At 41.4% G+C, this 15,511-nt stretch overlaps 1 protein-coding gene and 1 long non-coding RNA gene across 2 annotated transcripts in view; both read left to right on the top strand.

The window, feature by feature from the left end:
• The window catches only part of LOC138156421 (uncharacterized), a 3,235-nt gene extending 1,018 nt beyond the window's left edge, over nucleotides 1-2,217 (top strand). Inside the window, exon 3 of the long non-coding RNA XR_011167147.1 lies at nucleotides 1,977-2,217. This is a non-coding gene — a long non-coding RNA (uncharacterized lncRNA). The remainder of the gene's footprint in view (nucleotides 1-1,976) is intronic.
• Nucleotides 2,218-3,095: 878 nt separating this feature from the next.
• Nucleotides 3,096-5,971, top strand: CRYBA4 (crystallin beta A4). Its single transcript, XM_069081728.1, has 3 exons — nucleotides 3,096-3,318; nucleotides 4,979-5,121; nucleotides 5,759-5,971. The coding sequence occupies exons 2-3, from the start codon at nucleotides 4,997-4,999 to the stop codon at nucleotides 5,904-5,906; spliced, it is 273 nt and encodes a 90-aa protein (XP_068937829.1). The 5' UTR covers nucleotides 3,096-3,318; nucleotides 4,979-4,996; the 3' UTR covers nucleotides 5,907-5,971.
• The last annotated feature ends 9,540 nt before the right edge of the window (nucleotides 5,972-15,511 follow it).

Below are 15,511 nucleotides of genomic sequence, written 5' to 3'. Positions count from 1 at the left end.
CACTCACTGTGACCTTGGGAATTTCACCTTCCCTTCTTTGTGCCTCTATTTCTCTATCTTTAAAAGAAGAGGTTGGACTGGGCCATCTCTAAGAACTCTAAGCCTGGGGAAGAGAGAGCAACTGTAAGTCTATGGTGCACAGTGCCCAGGGACAGGACCCTATAGTGTCTAGGGAAGAAGCCCAGAAGTAGCAGAGCCTCTGAGGTTGGAAGGAGAGGACTGACTGGAGAGAAGGGAAGGAACAGCATGCTCAGTATTGACTTGCCTGAGGTTACACAGTAGGGTCACACCTGGGACTTGGATTTCATGGCTCCTAGGCCTCTTTCCACAATGCCCTTCTCTGTCAGATAACCCTAAGCTAACTAACACAGGAATTGACTACTCTTCCTAAAAGTCTTGGCAGGCTGGAAACATTGGGCTTATTACAGTAAGATAAAATTGAATGGGGACCAATGCAAAGTTTTACCTTTGGGTTCAAAAAATCAACTTTCCAAGTTCAAGATGGAGAAGAAAGAGTCAAACAGTAACTTTTATTTTAAAAATCATTTTTACACTCGGTGGAATCAGGCCAGGACAGCTAGGTGCCGCCATAGTGGATAGTGTCAGACATAGAGTCAAGAAAACTCATCTTCCTGAGTTCAAATCTGACTTCAGACACTTCCTAGCTGTGTGACCCTGGGACCCTGTTTGCCTCAGTTTCCTCATATGTAAAATAAGCCGGAGAAGGAAATGGCCAACTACCACGATGTTTTTACCCCAACTGGGGTCACAAAGAGTCAGATACGCCTGAAAAATGACTAGAAAACAACAAATGGTATACCAGCTAATAAAGCTAATAAGAAGCATAGAGTCTAGGATTATATTCCTTTTGTCCTCTGTCCTGCTTGGTCAGTCAATGGACACTTATTAAGCACCTACTGTGTACCAGGCACCATGCTAGATCTGGGCAGACCACATCTGGAGTAGTGTGTTAGTTCTGGCCACCTCATTTTAGGAAGAACATTGGAGTGTCCAGAGGAGGGCAATCTAGAGATTGAGGCAGAGGGAAGAGTGTCCTGGACTCTCAGTCTTTAAGATCTGAGTTCAAGTCTCACCTCTGGCAACTGCTAGTGCATGACCATGGACAGTTCACTGTTCTTTTATTTACTTGTCTGCTAAAATGAGGGTATTGGGATGGAGGGTTTCTAAAATCTCTTCTGCTTTGGAATATATGATCTCATCATCCTGTGATTCCCACAAACCAAGATGATGAAGGAAGGGCTTGAAGTCTATACCATATGAGGATTTGTTGAAAGGAATGAGTATTTTTAGCCTGAAGAAGAGAGAGCTGTGTGTGTGTGTGTGTGTGTGTGTGTGTGTGTGTGTGTGTGTGTGTTGGGAGGGGAGGAACAGATTGGGTGTGTAGAATATGCTAGCTGTCTTCAATTATTCAAAGAACCGTGACATAGAACAGAGATTAGATTTGTATTTGATGGGGCAGTGGATAAGAGCACTGGCCCTGGAGTTAAAATCTGGCCCTTTATTAACTGTGTGACCCTGGACAAGTCACTTAACCTTAAAAAAAAAAAGATTTGCATTTGGCCTCCTAGGGCAGAACAGATGAAAATCACAAAGAGGAAAAGCTAGGTTGACTGTAGGGGAAAATTTGAGCTGGCCCAATGTGGAATGTTGTGAGTTCTTGTTCACTGGTTGGATGTGTTGTAGTGGGGATTTTGGGGGGGGTAAGAGTTGAACTACATGGCTTCTGAGGTCCTTTCCAATCTTTATAAGGTTTAAGTGGTTGGGCTTTGCCCACTGGAGCCTTGAGATTCCTTACTCAAACTTTTCCCCCTTCATCAATTTACATTTTCCCTTCCTACTAGTTTTCTAGAAAACTCAGCCTATGGTGAGGGCCACTGTCTTCTGGAGACTGGGACGGGAGGGTGGTTTGGCCTCACACTCTTGACTGCTCTCACTATCCTGCCTCTTTGACCTAGATCGTGGTCTGGGACCAGGAGGGTTTCCAGGGCCGTCGGCATGAATTCACAGCCGAGTGCCCCAGTGTTCTGGAGGTTGGCTTTGAGACAGTCCGATCCATCAAAGTACAGAGTGGAGCGTAAGTTTGTTGTGTGGTGTGGGAAAGATCCTCTGGGCAAGCAGGAAAATCTCTCTTCCCTGGGAACTCAGCTCTCAGGGACCCTAGGTTCTGGGAGCTGGGCCTTTTGGCTTCTCTTTCTTGCCTCTGATATTGGACCTGTTATAGCATTCTGAGAAAGTTTTCCCCACTTTAATACCCTCAGTTTTCTCATCTTCAGCATCTCTATTATTGGACCCATTTCAGAGCTCCCCTCTCCCCCCATAGTTCTACCAAGTTGCTTTCTTCTAGCCATAGAGGAAATCTTGAATTTATTCATACTAAAATGTGAACATTTTCATATGTGTCATTAAAAAAAAAGGCCACATGTAGAGAATACTTAATTCAAAGACATGAAGGATCTGGAGAGACTTCATAAACCTGAGTGGAAGAGAGAACTCTGGCTAAATGAACTTCCTCGGTCTGTTCAGATCAGACCAGAAGGCAGCCATCTACTCCACCCACGGCTGGATGGCCTAGCATTTTTGGCAGACATGGACCCAGGTCCAGAGCCATTTTACCACTCCCAGGTCTCTCACATGTTACTGGAACCCTGAGGATATGATACATTGGACATCAGGCTAATGAAAAGACCCTGGGATGAGCAGCACTTAGACCAGGATGAGCTCAAAGTGCTCATGGTGGATGAGAAGGAAGGCGGGGTTCTACAGCCCAGATGTCAGGCCCAGCACCGACAAACAAAAAAGGGACAGCTCCCATATCCTTCTAAAGCATCCACAGAAGCCCCTTTTGACTCTGAGGGTCTAGGATTCCATTATTGTGATATTATTAGAATATCAATGGCCTGGAGATTCTATTTAAATCACCCCTCCCTCCACCCCTTAGATCGCGGATGGGGAGTAAGATGCAGCAAAACTGGAAAAGTGGGGTAGGGGTGGGGCTAGGGTGTGGACGGCTTTGAACGTCAAACGAGTTCCATTCTAGATCCTGGAGCCGATAGGGAGCCTGCTACTGAGTGGGGTGGTGACAGGTCACACCTACGGTAGTGGGAGGCCCAGAGCTCCCTGCGCAGTCACCCCTCCCTCCCTCTCCTCCTCTGCAGGTGGGTAGGCTTTGAACACGCTGGCTTCCAAGGGCAGCAGTTTGTCCTGGAGCGAGGCGAGTACCCAAGCTGGGAAGCCTGGAGCGGCAACGTCGCCTACCACGTGGAGAGACTGACCTCCTTCCGTCCTGTGGCTTGTGCGGTGAGTAGCCCAGCTCTGCTCTGCCCAGCTCAGCTCACTAAGCACCTGCTGGACCGGGTGGCCGTCCAGACTGGGCGAGATGGCCCCCGAGGTGCCTCCCAACCCCCAGTGAGGTGCTTCGGTGATTCCACATTGGCCCAGTGCCCACTGTGTGCCAGCCACTGCTCTAGGCCCTGCGGGCAGAAAAACAGAAGAGTTCCTGCTCTCGAGGAACTTACATTCTTCTGCTGGAAAGTAACTGGTACTGTACCCAGCCAAGTGAGATCGACATAGGAGCAAAGTAAATACACAGAGATGTGGGTGGGGAAGTGGGAGAGAGTCAAGGGCTGTGCTGGCGTTCTCAACCTTCTTTATGCCATGGACCCTTTATATGTATGTGAGTATATATGTACAGGCGTATGTATGCACACACATATGTATATATACATGCATGTGTATGCCTTTATATATCTACACATAGCCTACACATATGTATATACACAAATGTGTGTGTGAACATACACACATAATTATGTGTATACGGGTATATCTCTCCGTATGTGTATACATACGTATACATATACACATACACAAAACTGCATTAAGACTTTGGGGACTCATACATATTATATACAAGACTCAGGAATATATAATCTAACCTATATTAGATTAATCACATTGATATAATTATATTAATTATGATATAGCAAGTTATAGCACATGTATATGTTATATTAACACGTAACTCACTGATTTGTTACTTTCGGATTGTGTATTATATAACGCATAGAAGATACTAATATGTATTTCTTTATTCCATGAATGTCATGTTAACATATTAATATTATATATCATGGTGCTATGTTGATATTGTTAATGCTACCCAAAAAGTCTTAACGCAGTTGGGTGGTACAAACTGAGCCTACGACTACTATTACTACGACTACTAAATACCACTTCACCTCTCTTTAGTTCATAGTCTACAACGCTGTTAAAATGTCTCCAAAGGTAGTGAGTTCCCTGTTGGTGGAGGTCTCCAAGCAGGGGCCAGATAAGCTCCCATCAGTTATGCTGCAGAGGTGTTATTCTAGCGTAACTTTCAAGTTGGACCAGATGGTTCCATTCCTTCCAAATCCGTGAGTCTGTGATTTGGGAAAATTCTAAGTACATGGACTAAGGCAGTATAGGTAACCACTGGAGCAGGTGGAGTGGTAAATATATGAGGAAGGGAAGTTTCCTTGGGACGAAACAGTGGAGGATCCATACTAGAGATTATGAGGGAGAAATGTTGCCATGGAAAGATCGGTAAGCAAGCATTTATTAAGCACCTAATGTGTCCCAGGCACTGTACTAGGCACTATATATATACAAAGATAAAAGCCAAACAGACTGTCCTCTGGAGGAACTTAAATTCTAAAGGTCTGGGAGAGGAATCAGGTAGGACCTTTGTATGGGCAGACCTAGCTTTGATATAAGGAACGAAGGCTCACAATGAGAGCCTACCTAAGTGGAACAGGCTGCCTGCCCTGGGAGCAGAGAGCTCCCCCAGGAGAAGCCGCCTGACCGCTTACTAGGATATTGGGATGTTAGGGTAAGGCTTCTCATTTAAGTATAGAGCATCCTGGATGAGGTCTCTTCCCATCTCCCAGAGGCTCTGGATTCCCTTCTCTGTTTCCTGTAGAACCACCGAGACTCCAGGATGACCATCTTTGAGCAGGAAAACTTCCTGGGCAGGAAGGGAGAGCTGAGTGATGACTACCCCTCCCTGCAAGCCATGGGCTGGGAGAACAATGAAGTGGGCTCCTTCCGAGTCCACTGTGGGGCGTAAGTAGATCTAAGAGCCTGGGGGGGTGGGGTTTGATGGGGGCAGAGAGGCCAATTAGACAGGAAACAAGCAGACGGGGAAGAGCCTCATAATACAGTAGCTTTCGTTTTCACATTAAGGTTTCCCAAGTGATTTACATGCATTATCTCATTTAATTTTTACACGTCATCGACCCAAAAGGATCATAGCACTTAGAACTAACTGGAAGAGTCTTTAGAGATAATTCAGTCCAAACCCCTCATTTTCTAGATGAGGAGAGTGAGGCCCGGATACGTTAAGTGACTACCAGAGAGTAAGGAATGTTGGGTAGCCGAGATGAAAACTCCTGATCCCAATGTTCTTTCTATTATAATGAGTTTCCTTCCCCATCCCCAAGGCCCTCACAGTCAGGAAGGGAGCCAGTAGTTGAAACTTTCCCCAATATCCAACCAGTGTCTTTGTTGTGACCTTCTGAAGACGTTTTTCTTTGGTAACTACATACTGAAAAGGGGACAATGTTCTCAACCCAGAACCTACAGCCCTCCGGCATAGCCCCTGTCCTTCTCCTGTCCCATGACCCCCAGGAGAGCATCCGATCCTGCCTTCCTGGGGTGAAAGGAAAGATACCTTCCTCCTCAATTTATGTTTGCTTTCTAGCTGGGTTTGTTCCCAGTTCCCAGGCTACCGAGGCTACCAGTACGTTCTGGAGTGCGATCACCACTCAGGAGATTACAAACACTTTCGGGAGTGGGGGTCCCACGCTCAAACCTTCCAGATTCAGTCCATCCGAAGAATCCAGCAGTGATAACCCCAACTCCCATGCTGGATATCTGGCCCAGGCCACAAAGAATAAATGTTTGTTCAACCTCATCCTTTTCTTCATTCATTCAATTCTTTCCAAATTGTGCCCACATCCTCCCTGCCAATGAAATTCACTTCCATTCTCTAACCCCTAATGGAATACCTACTGTGTGCCATCTTAAACTCAACAGTCCAAAACAGAACTCAAATGCCTACTGTGTGCCATCTTAAACTCAACACATCTGAAACAGAACTCATCATTTTCCCACCCCAATCCCTCTCCTTTCCTGAACTTCTGTATTACTTACCAGGGGAACCCCTATCCTCCCAATCACCCAGGATCTCAACTTCAGGGACATTCATCAAGAATATATTTACAGGCTTTTGTTCCAGAGATGGTAGACACACTGCCCCCACCCCCATCTCTTTGTTTTGGAGTAACAGATCCTCTTCTTGGGATGGGGTTGGGAATTGCAAGCACAGTCCCCAGGTCCTTCTACCTCACATTACTTCAGTAGGGCATACATGAACTCAGTGTCAGCTAAGGTCAAGCTCCCAGCAGCTGTTTTGATCATTAACAGTAATGGGGTCACAGAAGCCTTTCAGCAGGTTCCCTTGTGACTGCTTACAAGTCTACATTAGCAGTAGGGTTAACTTCAATTTGAACATGAGATCGGACAGACTTCAGTAGGCAGTGGAAGACAGAAGGGTCTGGCGTGCTATGGTCCATGGGGTGACTGAGTCAGATGTGACTGAGCAGCAACAAAATTAAATTCATCCTGAAAATATGGTGTACCATAGTGCTAGAACATGGGCATCATTGTAGCCTTTAGGCATTTGTACAATATTTGTACATATTTGTACAACATTTGTACAATAACAAAAGGCAAAAAACCAACCAGGTATACTGGTCTCTGTCTCCATAGCTAATGATTACATAGCACTTAAGATCTGCAAAACTCTTGATTCTCACAACAGCCTTATAAAGTAGTGGCTATCCCCCACACGAGGGAAGGGAATCAGCTATTATTCAGCACCTACTATGTGCCAGGCATTGTGTTAAGGGCTTTTTAACAAATATTTTCCCATTTGATCGCATTTCGCAGAAAAGGAAATTGAGGTCAAGAATAGTTAAGTGACTTGCTCAGGGTCACACAGCTAGTAAGTGTTTAAGGTGAGATTTGAACTCAGACCTTCCTCTCCCCAGGCCAGTCACTTTATCCACTTTTGCATCTAGCTTTTAAAACATTTATAAACCCATTTCTTGTTAGATAGTTTTAGTCGTGTTTGATTCTTCATGACTCCACTGGGGTTTTCTTGGCAAAGATACTAGAGTGGTTTGCCATTTCCTTCTCCAGCTCACTTTACAGATGAGGAAACCAAAGCAAACAGGGTTAAGTGACTTGCCCAGGGTCACATAGCTAGTAAGTGCCTGAGGCTGTACTTGAACTCCTGTCTCCAGGCCCAGTGCTATATCTACTGTGCCACCTGGCAGACCCATTTATAAACATAGCATTCGTATAAAACAATTTCATGGATTTAAGATAAACTCAAAACTTTTTGCCAATATAATAATATTATTTATTAGTTGAATGCATCTCCAACTCAGCAGCATGAAAAAACAAAACAAAACATTCCATTAACTGGCATTCTGTATTAGCTGCATTTACAGACCAGAAGTTACAGACATTCATTCTTGGGTACAAAGGTATGACATCAGCAGTTATTTAGAGCATAAATCAACTAAGCTGGAAATAATAATTGTCCCTAGTAAATTTATGTGACCCAATATAAATCCCAAATATAACTGCACTCTGAAGCTTGCTACATGTTTCCAGCTACTTTTCTACATCCATAGAATCTGTGAAATTAAGTTTAGAAATCATTAGAAAAGCGAACTCCAAATCCCAGAGGAGAAAACAGACATTTTTTCAAGTGGTGTTTCCCAGTTTTACTGGCATGGTAACCTGACTATTCACCTCTTATCTTAATGAGATAAAAAATTCCTTAAATTAGCTTAAATGTCTGCTTTCTGAAATCCTGGGCTTTTCTTTGTTCTCTTCTGAATATAGTTATTTTTTTTTACAGTTATATTATTATATGTACACATGCACATTACATTTATATTATTATATTTATATATGCATATTAGTTACATTATTATACATACACATGCATGAGCACATAATATAAATTTTTATATATAAAATTTTTATAATTATATATTTTATTTTTATATATTTTAATATTATTTATTATTACATTATATATATATACACACACAAACTTTTAAGGTCCAATGAATACACTTTTCACACCTTTTAACTGAACCTCAAGTCTACACTTTGTCAGTGTAACTGACCTTTAATTTCTTTTCATTCATCTTCAGTTGACTCTGATGAACCCAGACAAAGAAGCTTTGTAAACCACAGAATTGCATTTCTTTATATGCAGAGTCAATATTTCACTTACTACTTCTGTTAATTTCCTAATCTTTTGCTTCTCTGCTTCCAAATAATTTTTTGAAAAAAATTTTAGATACAATGTTCTCTTTCTCTAATGTATTTCTCTTTTGCAAATGGGACTTTTTTCAGGTACATTACACATTCATTGCAAAATTTTCCTTTTCCCTGATCAGAGCTGAAATTTGCAGCTTTATAGAGAGTTTCTCATTTCATTATTTAAAATGTTTGATTTGGGTTCTTAAGAATTTGCAAATGAGGGGCAGCTAGATGGTGCAGTGAATAGAGCACTGGCAATGGAGTCAGGAGGACCTGAGTTCAAATCTGGCCTCAGACACTTAACACTTACTAGCCATGTGACCTTGGGCAAGTCACTTAACCTCAATTGCCCTGCCCTCCCCCCTTCAAAAAAGCAAAAAAAAAAAAAAAGAATTTGTAAATGAGTTATCTAGCCCAATTCCTTTTAGGTGACTGCTTCTAATTTATTTGGTTAATTAGATCCTACCAAGGCAGCTAGGTAGGGAAGTGGATAGAGTACTGGCCCTGGAGTCAGGAGGACTCATCTTCCTGAGTTCAAATCTGGCCTCAGACACTTGCTAGCTGTGTGACCCTGGGCAAGTCACTTCACCCTGTTTGCCTCAATTTCTTCACCTGTAAAATGAGCTGGAGAAGGAAATGACAAACCATTCCAGTATCTTTGCCTAGAAAACCCTAAATGAGCTCTTGAAGAATTGAACATGATTGAACAACCAAACAAATCATTCAGAGAAAGCCACTGTGATCTGGCAAGTCAAACTTTTAAAATAAAATGCAACCTTTCTTACTCCTCTGATCACCTCCTCACCACATTATTTTGTTTTCTTTTCAAGTTATAGGAGTTAAGAATGGCTTGTTGCTGTGTGCTTCTTAAAAACTTAAGGTTAGCTTCAAGCTTTCCCCTTGCAAATTGGCTATTTTACTATCTTTGCTTTTGGTTTCACTGGAAGAAAAACTTTTAAACTGTCTTCAATTGTATTTAAGGATTTAGAACAATTAATACAAATTCAATTAAACAATCAGTACAAACTCACAGAAAATACAAGAAAAAACATTTGTTATTAGCAATGCTCATTCACACAACCCCAACTCTACAGAACGCACTCTTAATTTAGATTAAACAAGGACCCCTTTAAAAATAAACTTTAGACAAATCATTTTGAATTTGCATGTTTCATTTCTCTACTGGCTGAAATAGAAACATGGCCTTTTTGGGGACAGAGACGTTTTTATTTGCTCTATACCCCAGTCTGAAATTGCTCCAGTTTTTTCCACATTTGGAATTTTAGTGCATCCAGGAAGATCTGTTTTCTTTTTCTTTTCTTTTGGAGGGAGGAAGATAGGGCAATTGGGGTTAAGTGACTTGCCCAAGGTCACACAGCTAGTAAGTGGGAAATCTTTTCAAAGCTCAGTGACTAACAAGATAATCTTGAGTCCAGCTTTGCCTTTGTTTCATTAAATACTTCCCAGTTTCGTGTAAAAATGTGTTAATCATTTTTAAAACTTTAGAGTTTCACCATGCATACCCTTTGACATAGCAATACTTCTACTAGATCTGTATCCCAAAAGAGATAAAAAAACAAAAAAGAAAATGGCATGTCATTTTGTATATGTACAAAAAATTTTATGACAGCTCTTTTCTTGGGAGTAATGAATTAGAAATTGAGGGGGTGCCTATCATTTGGGGAATGGCTGAATATGTTGTGGTGTGTAGTTATGATGGAATATTATTGTACTATAAGAGATGAAGAGACTGCTCCTCTTAGAAAAACCTAGAAAGACTTACATGGGTTGATGCAAAGTGAAATTACGTCAGGTGTGAATGACTTAGCTATTATCAGCAATACAATGATCCATGACAACACTGAAGGACTTAGGATGAAAAATGCTATCCCTCCCCAGAGAAAGAACTGGTGGTTTCTGAACACAGACTAAAGTAATTTCCCACACACACATACTTTATTTTTCTTGAGGTTTTTTTTGGTCTGTTTTCCTTCACATCATGATTATTATAGATATATTTTGCATAACTACACATATATAACCTATATGGAATTGCTTGCTTTCTCAATGATGGGGTATGGGGAGGGAGAAAAAGAGAGAATTTGGAACTCAGAGTTTTAAAAACAAATGTTAAAAATTGTTTTTACATGTAACTAGGGACAAATTAAATATTGAACAAATACAAAAAAAAATGAGTTCCAAATTCCCACTTTCTCTTCTACTTTTTCCTCCCTTTTTGAGAAGACAAACAATTTGCTATCAGTTGTTATAGCAGCAAGTACCCTAGCATGCCCAGGGCAGCTGCTTGCATAGGTTCTTAGATCTGCTTTTTTAAAGGAAAGCAACTCAAAATAGGTTAACAATCTTACTTTAATCAATCAAACACCAGAGAATACAAACAGAAGTTACAAGCAGACAGATCAGCAGACAGGGCTTCCCACTGTGTGACCATTACATAAATATCTAGTTAGTTACCAGAGAGGAAAGCACCAGCATCTTGGTTTTCAAAGCCAGGGAGCTCAATGGATGCCTAGAGTCTCATCTGGCCAAATCACACAACTCTTCTCAAAGTGAGCCCCAAAGCAAAACCTCACATCAGGGTATATATAGCCTTCTCTTGTAGCAGAGACCATCACAATCCTTGTGACCCATTGCTCAATCACAAAGTAACAAGGTGTGGGCATTGCTGAACAACAAACTTCCATCTACAGGCTTCAGGTGAGCACATTAAGCCTATTAGGGGGCAGAGTATATTCTCAAATCAAGAAAGATTCTCAGAGTCACTTAAGCCTATCAAAGGGCCAAGGGGCAGGGAAGATCTTCAGATTCTCATTCCCATAACAGTTGTACATAAGAAGTCATGCAAAATATACTTTCATATTAGCCATGTTGCACAAGAGAACACACAAAAAAAATAGAATAAAAAAAATGCCCCAATCTGCATTCAGACTTCATCAGTTCTCTCTTTGGAGGCAGATAACATCTTTTATCATGAGTCCTTTGGAACTGTCTTAGAGTAGCTAAGTCTTTCACAGTTGGTCATACTTATGATATTGTTGTTATTGTATAGCAGGATGACACTCGTTCTCCTGGTTCTGCTCTCTTCACTTTGCATCAGTTCATATAATTTTCCAAAGTTCCTTGAAACCATCCTGCTTGTGACTGCTTGAAGCTTGTGACTTCTTAAAATATAGTCCATTACATTCATATATCACAACTTGTTCAGCCATTCCCCAGTTGTTCTCCAGAATGGTTGGATTATTTCACCCACCAGCTAGGTGTACCCACCAACAGGGCATTAGTGTTCCAATTTTCCCACATCACCTCCAGCATTTTTCATTTTCCTTTTCTGCTATGTTAGCCAATTTGGTAGTTGTTTTAATATACATTTGTCCAATCAGTAGTGATTTAGATCATTTTTTCATGTGACTATTGATAGCTTTAATTTCTTCTTCTAAAAACTGCCTGTTCAGATTCCTTTGACCATTTATCAACTGGAGAATGGTGCTTATTTTTATAAATTTAACTCAGTTACCTACAAATTTGAGAAATGAGACCTTTTCAGAGAAACTTGCCATAAAATTTCCCCCCAGTTTCTTGTTGACATTTAAATTTTGGCTGCATTAATTTTGTTTGTGTTAAAAACTTTCTAATTTCATGTAATCAAAATTATCTATTTTACTTCTCGTAATCCTTTTTGTCTCTTATTTGATAAAAACATACTCATAGATTTGACAGATACATTGTCCCTATACATGACAGATACATGTTCCCCTAATTTACTTGTATCACCCTTTATGTCTAAATTATCTATTTCCATTAATATAGTCTATTTATCCCCATTAATCCATTTCCCCAAGAAAGGGCTTTTTGTCCTTAAAATATCTTCCACCTCTCCAAGGAGTTTTTCTTACAATCCTGGAGAGGACTTTAGAGAAAAATATTTCTTAATATTTTCAATTTAACTAAAAAGGAGATTTTTAATATGTTTTCACCAAAAAAGAGGTAAATGTAAAGGTCTGTGTATTTCAAGTAATGTTGTTCATGAACTCCCATCCAGTGTGTTCCTTATTACCAATTAACTAGTACAGCTTTATAAACTTTTAGGAGTAATTGAAAAGGCATAGCAGACAGTGGTTGCAGAAACCACTCCCTACCTGCACCCCAAACAGGGTGCATTTTCCCCTTGTACACTTAAGATCCCTGGAGAAAGTGGGCTCCAACACAGAGCACATGTGACCAAAGGAGTAAACTCAGAATTCTTGGTTACAAGAAGTCTCTTTCTTTTTTTTGTGGAGTGCTAGTGAGTTGCCTTCTCTACTCTCTGCAAGTCATCACTCAGTGATGTCTGTAGCGCCAATGCAATATTCACAGTGCTGATGGTGACTGAATATTCCGGCATAGTGCTCAATGGCAAAATATAACAGACTCTCCACATATAAGCGAAGCAAAACATTTATCAGACAACAGGAAACCAAATCCCAACGCCAGGAAACTGAATCCATTATAGCAACATAGAGATTGATAGGCTACAAAGTAGCAGAGAGTCACGCCATCCTTTAGCATTCCCACAAACCAATATTCACTAGCCTAGCTGTCTGCTTGGATGTGTCCTATCTTCCCTCCATCTCTAACTGCTCTGATTCCCAGTTTCCTGTGGGTTTTGCTCTACCCTTCAGCAAACTTGTTCCCACCACAGGCTCCAACGTGATTACATTCAGCCTATTAGGAAGCAGGGAAGATATTCAAATCAGGGAAGGTCTTCAAATTCCCTTGGGCTTATTAAGGGGCAGGGAAGATCTTCAAATTTCCATTACCATTACAGACTCCTAAAGTTTATCTTTCTTTGGTGTGTCTAGTATGTCTGAGGTGTGTCTCTCACCCGTGAGTATAGACACAGCTGTCAACCCCTGCTTCTCTGTGGGCAATGCTAATGGCTGTTGTCCACACTCTGGAGTTACCAACCCTTCCAAGTTCACAGTGTGATTACCAGGTGGTGAGAGAAAGGAAGGGATGGAGCATCATCTGGACAATTCCTTCACAAGAGTCCTTTACACTGGATTCAGTCACCTCCAAACTGACCTGCTGCTGGTGCTCAATATTTTAGTCTGGCTCCCCAGAGATGAGTCTGATTCTTCCAGGCATCCAGAAGACATTGTCTGTGTGGTTTCATCTATCTATATCTAATGATCAAAGAACTTCACTTATCCCAAATCTATTAAGAACTAATTTACCCCTTTGGTGGAATTGTATAACACAGCCAACACAAATACTATTATTCCTTCTTGGATGTAAGCTTCTTGAGGATGGAGATTTTGATTTTGTCTCTGTATTCTTGGCATCTAGCAGACATTTAATAAATTCTTTTAGAATTTAAACAGATTGAGGAAACTGAGTCCCAAAGAGTTTAAATCTCTGACCAAAAATTAGTGCTAGTACATGGCCTGACAGCTAAGATCTTGGAATTGGAAAATAAGACAATTTTTGTCCCTCAAACACACATTTCTAAGGCTCCTCACCCTTCCTTATGCTCAATTCAATTTCAGTTTTAGGAGCATGAAACCTGGAGGTAGAAGGGACCATCTTCATTGGGGTAGAGAATGGACCTCTTTTCTTGCCTGGCTTACATTCAATGATATAGCTTGTGAGCTCACAGGCTCAGAAGTTTAGAGGAAAACGAGTCACCACAGGCTTAGTTCAGCCCCTTCATTTTACAGCTGAGGAAACTGAGGCCCAAGGAGGTGGCTTGTCCAAGCTTACAGGTCGTAAGTGGCAAAGTCAGCATTGGAACCCAGGTCCTTGGATTCCTAATCCAATGTTCAACTCTATTCCACCATGTTGTCTCAATTCAGCCAGCATTTATTAAGAACCTACTGTGCGCATGATGTTGAAGAAGAAATGAAGGTTAGATAAAACACTGGCTGGCTTTTGTCTTGTCAGAGAGGAAAACAGCCACTATTATCCCCATTTTAGGCTTAGAAAGGGGAGATTAAGTCATCTCCCAGGGATATGTGACTAGAAAAGAGACAGAGCTGAACTCCTCTGACATTCCCATAGGATCACAGGTCTAGAGCTACACAAGACTTCTGAGTCACCTAGTCCAACCTTCTCATTTTGTAGGTGAGGAAACTGAGGACCATAGACAGAAAGGGACTTTTTAAAGGTCATACACGTGACAAGATCATAGAACACATGTCTAGAACTGTAAGAGGCTTTAGAGGCCATCTGATCCCTCATTTTACAGATCAGGTAACTGAGACTCAGAGGTAACATAGGGCAGAGGGAAAAAACCCTGGATTTGGAGTCAGAAGATCTGGGATCCAACCCAACTTCTGTCATCTGAAGAGATTACCCACTGTAATGTAATGCCAAAGAAAGGCAACTTCCCAAGGTTCAAAATACCAGCATAGGCGCTCTCCATTTTATTCAGTGACCAACCAAGAACAGAGAAGATCAAAACATGACATCATTCAAAATACAGCATTTACTAAGGGTGATTAAATAATCTCCAAGTACTACCCTACCCCAGGACCTTCCAATCATTCAATCAATTACAAAGTCCCTGTTCTAAATACTACTCCACCCCTAGGCTATACCTTCATTTAGTCCATCACAAAACCCCTCTTCTCAAATGGAGATTAGTTTCCCAACATAAGTAAAGTACATTCATTTGTTCAACCACAGAACACAAAAAGGTCAAAAGTTCCCCACCCCTGGATCACAATTGAATCTACCCCAGAGTTACATCAAGTTTAAGCACAGCACTTAATACCCAAATGGAGGTCTTTTCTTCATCTTGACAGGAGGCAAGTTCTCAGCAATCTTAGTTCCTGGGGAGACAAGGCTTAGCAAGGCCACAAGATACATTGCCAGTCTCTTCATTAATTCATCCTCTGTCTGTAGAACAGTCCTAGAACCCCTGAAAACATTAGCAAAACCCTCTCCCAGGATTTCTGTAAACATACAACAAGAAAATCCTTCAGGGCTTCTGAACCAACAGAAAGGTTCCCAGACCCCTGCAACAACAGCACTGCCCTTCACCAGTGGACAGTATTCACTCTCTGTCTGCAGGACAGTCTCAGTAGCTCTGAACCAACAGAAAGGTTCC

The sequence above is a fragment of the Petaurus breviceps genome, unplaced genomic scaffold (assembly GCF_028583685.1).
Source record: "Petaurus breviceps papuanus isolate PSGF00001 unplaced genomic scaffold, PetGlider_PUasm1.0 99, whole genome shotgun sequence".
Lineage (NCBI taxonomy): Eukaryota > Metazoa > Chordata > Mammalia > Diprotodontia > Petauridae > Petaurus > Petaurus breviceps.
The sequence above is the reverse complement of the archived record's forward strand: the minus strand, read 5'-3'. Positions and strand labels throughout refer to the sequence as shown.